This window comes from Carex rostrata, chromosome 3, assembly GCF_964058835.1.
Source record: "Carex rostrata chromosome 3, lpCarRost1.2, whole genome shotgun sequence".
In the NCBI taxonomy this organism is placed as follows: domain Eukaryota; kingdom Viridiplantae; phylum Streptophyta; class Magnoliopsida; order Poales; family Cyperaceae; genus Carex; species Carex rostrata.
In genome coordinates this window covers 8,443,779-8,452,622 of record NC_135920.1, presented here as the reverse complement: position 1 = coordinate 8,452,622, position 8,844 = coordinate 8,443,779, and the positions used below count along the sequence as shown (strand labels likewise).

At 35.3% G+C, this 8,844-nt stretch overlaps 1 protein-coding gene across 2 annotated transcripts; it reads right to left on the bottom strand.

Annotated features, from left to right (window-relative positions):
* Positions 1–301: 301 nt before the first annotated feature.
* Positions 302–4,516, bottom strand: LOC144551288 (zinc finger CCCH domain-containing protein 54-like). Of its 2 annotated transcripts, none has more exons than XR_013510795.1 (8): positions 4,268–4,494; positions 2,668–3,503; positions 2,366–2,527; positions 1,883–2,050; positions 1,694–1,770; positions 1,439–1,603; positions 1,211–1,354; positions 302–695 (listed from the first exon to the last, which is right to left on the bottom strand). XR_013510795.1 is itself a non-coding variant. In XM_078299201.1 (8 exons), exons 1-8 carry the CDS (start codon positions 4,298–4,300, stop codon positions 650–652), a joined length of 1,614 nt encoding a protein of 537 aa, XP_078155327.1. In that variant the 5' UTR covers positions 4,301–4,516; the 3' UTR covers positions 302–649. The 2 variants fall into 2 exon arrangements, 1 of the variants encoding a protein (XP_078155327.1); XM_078299201.1 differs by having other exon boundaries at positions 1,211–1,337; positions 4,268–4,516.
* Positions 4,517–8,844: the final 4,328 nt, after the last annotated feature.

The following is an 8,844-nucleotide window of genomic DNA, read 5'->3' as shown; positions in this document are numbered from 1 at the left end:
TTTTTTGCAGATGCTACTATTTAGATTTCAAATGAGAGCAAAAAGCTTTATGTATAAACATTTATAACATACAGGGAAATAATATTATTAGTCATATATCAGTATTAAATTTTGTGGTAAATTCTCAATAATATTAAATTGAAAGAAATGAACACGAGAACCCCTTGATTAGTACCAGGGAACAGATGACAAAAAGGCTCTACACACAGTTAAATTAATTCACAAATTGAAATCAACCATCATGTGTACAGAGTGGCAAAAGAAAAAGAAAGTGATCAAGTTACAGCATGAAGTCCATGAGTGCCACCAACTTAAGTATATATCATTTATTTCACTAATATAAATTAACATTTTCTTAGCTTCACACTAAACCTATCAGTCATATGTATGTATATATAAAACTGTATCTTTGTTCTATGCACATGAGTAATCCACATTTTCTTTTATTTTTTATTTTTTATTTTTTTTATCCAGTTCTCGTTACAGTTATTACTCTAACTATTTTCACATGTCGACTTCAGTCTTCGGTATTCTCTTTATATTATGTACTGTGCTGCGGGTTCCCTTTTCCACCCCTTTTTTTTGGGAAATAAAAATAATGATAAAGCCTCTCTGAAATAAAACTTGTGGATAAGCTTGTGAGTTGCCATTACTGTACAGTTCCAAATGGGTTTTCTGGCAGTTCAACAGGACAGCTGCAACATCAAAAAAATAATAATAATAAAAGATATTATTTTCGAGGTCAAAGAAAGTGACACTATGAAAGAATAGAATTTTAAGACTACTATACAAAATCATTTTAAAGTATCGGTGCTTGGTAGTATTGAAGTATATTCATTGAAAAGATAAAATTTCATCTAATTTATTATGTTGGCAAGTGTAGTGAGTATAAAAGTATAAATAAGTAAAAAGTGTGGTGTTTTAACATTATTCTACCTATGAAGATTTTTGAGTTTGATCTTCCTTAAAAGTCCCTTAAACATTTTTCTTTTAGATCTTGAATCTTGTGTTGGGAACCATCCATTGAATTTTACCCATCAGAATTTAGTAGTATAAATTGCAACTTTTCAATTAAAGAGATTACAGTAGTATGTTAAAGAATTTTCATTGATATGTATTGATTCGAAGAAAATAATCATACATTAATCCAATAACAAAATGCAAAGCTGCGAACTATTTACTTTCTTGTGTTATATATTTTTGGTTTTACCTGTCCTGCTCAATGCTAGAGTCATTCGTGACAGGGGATAAGGCTGGAGTATTGATACTTCTCGGACATTTATTTAGCGCATCGAGGACGTGTTGTAATGGGTCTATTGAGTCAAATTCTTTCTGATCTGAAATCAAAATAAAACTGTAAGGATCAAAATCAAATTTACTAACAAAGTGTTCAGTTATCAGATAATGCTCAAAACTAGTCTCAAGTTGTCATTCAAACCTGAAAGATATTTGCAGCTGTCTGATTTATAATTAGGGGAAGAAATCTGAGTCATTGGATTAAAGCCAAGCTCGTTGAGTTGCATCCTCTCCAGTTCCAGCTGAGCCATTTTTTCTTGATACAACTGCCTCTTTATTTGCATCGAAGACCATAATTCTCTGGGCACTGACATAGTTATTCACAAATTAAATTCAGTTACAATCTTCTTAGATAACATGAATGCGATATTAACTAGTATTTGGGAAGGCATATTACTCGGACAAATGTCGGGATCAATGTTGGTATGCTGTAGGTTGTAGCCAAACTGTGGCTTCATTTTCTCCATGGAGTACCTGGAAATTGGAAATAGTTTTTTTTATACTGGGTTTTATCTGCAAAACACTATTTAAGTACTGTATACAATATGTCAAAGTTCTAATTACATATGTAAAATATATTTTTTACCTTGCCTTCTCACGGTAAGGTTTAACTAGGACTCGGGCCCCGCAGATGAAATGGGGATGGCGGTTCACTAGGATGAGATGAACTGTCTCAGGGCTGTGAAAGCTCACAAAACCAAACATTCGCCGGTCCTGGCATGGTATCCTCACATCTCGTACCGGCCCATATTGACTATTGCAAGGAGGAAATTAATGAAGAAGAATAAGCATGATCTCAGCAAGTTCTTGTACCGGGTGTTAATTTAGGAAGACTAAGGTCTATGTATTTGTGCTGGCCATTTAAACAGTACAAACTTTTAAGATCAATTTACTTAATACAAGATAACATTCTATTGGTATGATCTGGGACCATTGGAAGCTGCCTATTGATTTTAAATACTGCGAAGCATTGAGATGTGGCACTTTTGTTTAACTGTAAAAAAAATTCAAGCATATAATCAGAACAAAAGGTTTATATTGCATATATGCTTGAATATTAACCATATACCTAAAATATGTATGAACATCCTCCTCAGTAAACATGCTGTCAGCTGGGAATGTGAGGTAAATCTGGTTTGCAGGATTTTGCGTTACATCAGGTTTTTCATTTCCAGAATTCATGTACTTGAAAGCATCTTCAGCTAGAACCACTGCATGCTGTCCATGCAGTCTGAAAAAGTAAACAAATTCCTGAATTAATAATTTAATTTCACAAGATATCAATGCAATAATACGGGTTACATACTTGTACAAATCATTTCTGATTTTTTAAAGATTTGGCATAAATATCAGTAACACGGTGTTATGCACCTCTCAATGACAGCTATCTTATTAAGCCGACAAAGCAACTTAGTGAGACTATAACCCGCCTTGCCATGCCTTTGACTCTCAGTCAAATACCCATCAGCTTGCAACCCCTTCCCATAAATCTGGCCGTAAAGCGTCGGTAAAGAGGCAATTGATACCAGCTGCCCAGTATTTGACCTCAGCAACTCCACAATCTCCATTTCCAACTGCTCTAATGATGCTGGGGTGTCACCTGTACCACTCCCGCAACTTGTAGAATCGCTCTCTGAAAAATCTGATGGGATTTTGTGGTGCGAGTAACTACAGTTCGCACCATTCTTGCACATATCTTTTAAGTAGTAGTGGCATGGTCGTTTTGGTACCAGCACGGATGGTTTTGTAACCCGTCTCTGTACTACTGGGTCATGGTACATGTTCACACCCGACATGTATCCTGGTAAGTGGTTTATGTTGTTGCATGGTTCATCAAACCCGATGAATTGGTTATTCAGGTTTTGGGTGTAATTATAGCAATCAAAATTATCGTAGATACGGGATTGCATGTGTAAGTTTGGATTTTTGGAGGAGAGGTTGTGTAGGCCAGTTAAAGGGTAATTATGGGATTGGAATTGGGATGAATTTGGTGGTAATTTGGTGCTAAGATCCGCCTTGGCCTCGTTGATATACGAAACCAAGGTCACATCAGACCCATAGGCAAGTTGCATCATCTCTTGTTCGTCAGGAGAGCGCAAAAAAATGCAACCAAATATTCTTGCATTATTATCAGGCTCAAAACGCTGGATCCGTGAGTAGATGATCTTGGCTAGCTCTGCGAAATCCATCACCAAATCGGTCTCTCTCTGCGTAGATGAAATAAACAGCAGATTAGGAAAATAAGGGAAAATGTAAAAATTGTCAGTAGAGAATGTTTTATATCTTATTTACTTTTTAGCATGGCTTCATGTGAAAATCGCTCACCTGGCAAATATAGTTTTTCTTTCAAGCATGACAATAATAAATGAAAATGTGTGGCAATTATGCAATTAGCTTTCAGTAAACACGAGTGCGATCGATTTGCAAAATAAACATCTTGAAAACACCTGATATTCAAAATTGTGTGGAACGGGAGTTTTGTTTGAATTACCAGCATGACATTATTTTTGTGTGAGAAGAAAATAACATAAAAAAAATCCATAAGATTAGCACAAAAGCGCATTTTTGTTACTTATTACCAATAACAGTTAATCATATACCAATAAAAGAGGGCAAAAAGAGAGTTAAAGAAAACTGCATTCTTTCAACCAACATTAATAAATTATCTTCTTAATACCAAAATTAATAATTGAAAAACCAATTCAACTTCTTCAATGGAAGGGGAAAAACAGCACTTAAAAATAGCGGCTAAATACATAACATAATAAAACTGAAACATATAAAATACATCAACAATACAGAATGCTTAATCATAAGCAACCCCAAAAAGAAAACAAGATTTTTATTCTAAGCTAGCATGCGATTGCCTGATAATCAATTCATCAAAAAAAAAAAAAAACAATAAGAAGAAGAAGAAGACAAGATATTGAAAATGGAAATAAACAAAATATAAAAGAAAGCATCTTGATACCTCCCGCAAGGAGAAGAGACCTGATTCAACCATAGACCCCGAGCTCTCCTGTACACCGTATCTAATTATGGGATTTACAACTCAGTGTTTCTCCCTCTTCCTCACTCGCTAAATCATCCAGAACCTTAACTAAATAAAGCAACAGCAGGTTCTCCAATTAAAACCCCCTTAAGCCTTCCAAAATGACGAAGATACCCCTCTGAACTGGGCTCTGTAAATTGTGAGCTGTCAGCCTGTCACTAGCGCCGCTTCCGATCGGAGTCCAGTTGTATTGGGAGTTGAGACTTGGAGAGGGTTGTTTTGGTCATTTTACAGTTAGTGACCTGTTGGCAGCAGGAAGGAGTTGGCGCTAACGGCCTCACGAGATCCATTATTTTTCGTCTAGACTCGGTTCGTGAAAGACCCCGTGATACGACTTAAGCGGGGCCCGTTCCTCATTGTTAATTTTTTCTGATCCATTTCAGTTCAGGGTACAGGAGAAGGGATTGCAGTTGCATCTGATCACGGGTTGTAGTTGTAAGCGAGGGAAGTTGGATTCGTTTTTCTTCTTTTCATCCCCCGAATAGCACGAGGATGTATGGAGTTTTCCACCGTTTGATTTGGATCTTACGATGAGGATTGGATTATTTGCTTAAAAATCCTTAGAGATGTTTAATTCATCGCAGTTACATACACCCGTATTCTTAACTAGTTACTGGACAAAACCAACTGTAATCATTGGTTCTGCAGAAACAGTGTTTCAGCACACGTTTAGCTACTGGACAAAATTAACTGTTAAAAGGCTAATTAGATGGTATTTTATCTACCTCCTCTGTGATAATGGTTAGATTCTGCTAAAGGAACCTATTTGATATGTCCACTGATAAGGTCAATTCAGATAATCAAATTAGAGCTTATGGTACAGATTTGAAAGGAAAAAAGAATACACTAATCATCTGAATAGTAATACACCACTTGTGGTACCTGGTGAGGGGACAAGGGGTCAGATAGATAGGTGGTGGAATCTCTTTTTGGAGACTGGTACATGAAATTGGTTAGTGTTTCACCTGCTTCTGAGATTTGGCTATAAACAGTAATGCAGCTGAGGAGATCGATGCTACAAGATTTTAAATCAAGCCACTCATTTATTGGAAAAAGAGAACAGGTGAGATTAATTTTCTCCTGTGGAGGTGTCTGTGAGTTAAAATATGTATGACAGTATGAGCCCTAATTTTCCAGTTACAATGTTATGGAAAATCTCATCTCATAATCTCATATGCAAGGATGCAGGAATCTATAACGGTGACGATGATATTAACAACATTTAACAACATAATAGCAAATCAAAACATATAATTTTCACATAGTTATATAAAAATGTTTTATATACACACGGATTCGCTGATAATATGTGAATAACAACTGATGGAGTTTACCAATGGTGTAATAAAAATTATCAATATATATAACAAATGCAAAACATGGCTATTAAATAAAAGCAGTTTTTGGTAGAATGTGCTTTTGTCCAAGATTTAACAAAACAAAATACGCTTACCTATATTTTTTTCTTCTTCATAATTTAAGCGGTGAAGTGTAAACTATTAGAATTACCTAAAGTTATTAAGTTACATGTAGGATATTATTTACTATACAGTATTAGTATTTTCAGTGACCAATACGTGTAATAGATTCCTTGCCAATCTATCCAATGATAAGTTATCATAAAAAAAGAAATGATAAGTAAACCATGCAAATGATAGGGTGGTAAGTACCAAACCCAATTTTATGGAGTCCATATCCTCTGATATAACAGAATATTTTTGTTGAGATTCGGGTCATCTGATCATAATCTGGGCTAATCTGGTCAGAGGCAAAATGCAAGGGTCACTTTAATATTTGTGCGGACTCTGATCAGACGTCCGGGGTCTAAACAGATATACTGTGTTACCTTAGGTGATATGAATTCAATTTTATGGGCTTTCACTCCATAAAATTGCTTCTCTTTTACAGCCGATCTATGCTAGTAGCAAATATTACATTTAAGGCCAGGTCTTCTGGCCTTCTGGGCCGAATTCTATAACAGCCCATTAAATATTCTTGGCTAGAGAACATCACACCAGGGCTCATGAAATTGAGATCAATTTTAGTATGTAATAGCATGTAGTTATCATTTCTACATGCCTCATGAAATTAAATCTCATTATCAAAATCCATAATTTATACTTCCAAATTAAACAAATTTTTGACCTGATGTCAATCTAGGCTTTAAGGCAATCATGATGACATACAGACACCAAGATAGAAAATTTAATTAGGATTGTAAATAATATCACAACCATCCGATCTTACTAGTGGGAATTGCTCAAATTAAGCCTTGAATGCAAAACACGCTCCACCTGCCACCCATTTTTTTCAAAGTTTCTTCCCTCTTGTCTGAACCAGGATTTCTGAGTTCTGACAGTGAAATCTCTGACAATAGATAATAGTCAAATAAATAGATAAAGCCATAAAGTTGGTTCAACTTTATACCAAGTCTATATTACGTTTGGATGCACTCTAGAATAGCTAGAATAGCTACTATTTGAGAATGGTGCTAACTCAAAGCTATTCGGAATAGTAAAAAAGTTGTTTGGATTCATTCTTTGGAATAGCTACTAAGAATAGCAACTATTGAAGAGCTCATTCATGCTATTCCAAGTATTTGTTGGGTTAGCGGAACAAGGCTATTTTGGCTGTTCGGAATAGCGTTTGATGTTGTTTGGATGACTCTAAAATCGGATCGATTCAATTTAAAATTTATAAACTTTAAGTATAAATTCGGTTTGTTCGTTTTAATCATACAGTCCGATTTTTTGATAAAAAAATTCATAGTCCGATTTAAAATAATAAGAGCATATTTGTTATACCAATATCCCTTGATAATAAAATTTTATTGTGGAAGTGGATGCATGAAAATCAGTCCATAGTTTATTTTTTGTGCAAATTGAACATATATCTAGTAAAGAGTAACCAACAATGTTGGGTAGTTTTATGTTATTTTCTTTTTTACCAAAAATGGTGGAAGTTGGTACTTGTCTTTTTCCTTTGCTTTCGTCTCTGAATCAGAATTACAGAAGCAAACAACTTGGTCAAAGACGTACCAATACCATAAAAGGAGTCTAGTTCAGAACTAGTCCTTGTAATAAATAGAAGCGCAAGTTTACCTGAAATGCAAGATTTTTCAAAATAAATTATATCATGTAAATCCCGTGCAACTTCTTGTTTGCTACCCAGAATCATGGAGGTCCCCAAATCACAATTCAATCCGCCGAATATGTATCCACAACTTTACGGTCTAAATTTAATTCCAACCGGGTCAAACTCAATCCGGTACCTATTTAAATTGTATGTCTCTTTAAGATTCATGTCAGGTTAAAAGAATAGTCCGGATCCACTAACTCTACATAATAGTGCCTCTGTAATACTCAGATGATACGACCTCCCCTCCCAATTTAAATATAGCCCACTATTTCTCTCTGCTCAACAATAATAATAAAAAAAGACAGGGAACGACTAACAGTACTCCCATTTAGTTCTCTATCTGTCTCCCGCGCTAAAAGACAAAAAAAAAGTAGAACGGGGGACCACTAACTGACGCGCACGTAGTAACTACTGCCAATGAGTAGGGTTAACACAATTTTATTCATCGTCAAAATGTATAATATTCATACCTACGAATTTATAGTATTCATACTTATTATTTATAATATTCGTCATATGTAAACACAAACTGGAGGTGACCATTAATCTTGGGGACCAGTAATGACTAAGGGGACCGCTGACAAACAGCTTGGATTGGGGACCACAACCGTCTGAAAGTGACATTTGCCAAGATTGGAGACCACTATAATGAATTTATACAATGAAGTATTCATATCTAACTAATGAAGTATTCATATCTAAATAATGAAGTATTTATTCTAACAAATGAAGTATTCATATGTTGACATTTTCATATCTAACTAATGAAGTATTCATACATGTACGAAATAATTTATACAATTCAAAATCAGACACCTCTTCAATTCACTTAAAGTTTTTTTTTATAGTAAATATTCACATCTGACACTAACACTATTCATACTTGAAGGTGTGAAATATTCATATCTAATTAATGTACAAATAAAATATTTATATCTAACAAAATAAAGTATTCATATCTAACAAATGAAGTATTTATATCTAACTAATGAAGTATTTATGTGTAACTAATGAAGTATTCATGTGTAACTAATGAAGTATTCATATGTTACACTCTGATAACTTTCATCGGGGTAGCATGGACCCCCTCCGACGGTGCACCACGCTCTCCTCGCCAGATCTCATCGGAGACGAGGTAAGATTGTGCCGGATTGCACCAGATCTCCTCGCCGGATCTCGATGGTGCACCATGTGAAGACCGTGAAGGCGGAGAAGAGGCGGAGGCCGTGAAGAGTGATGAGTGAGGCAAGTGGGCCTTCGCCGCCATCATAACCATTGGCGTGGGTAGCTGGTGGCGAGCAGTAGAGGAGAAGAATATGATGGATTTTGAGTTGTGCTAAATTTTTTATTTATTTTTC

Excerpts from the sequence above, each read along its gene's own strand:
- LOC144551288 (XM_078299201.1), bottom strand. The coding sequence starts at position 4,300 with ATGGTTGAATCAGGTCTCTTCTCCTTGCGGGAG. Across the intron at positions 2,051-2,365 it reads GATGTTCATACATATTTTAG|TCAATATGGGCCGGTACGAG; the intron begins GTATATGGTTAA and ends TCCTTGCAATAG. Across the intron at positions 696-1,210 it reads TCTAGCATTGAGCAGGACAG|CTGTCCTGTTGAACTGCCAG; the intron begins GTAAAACCAAAA and ends TTGATGTTGCAG.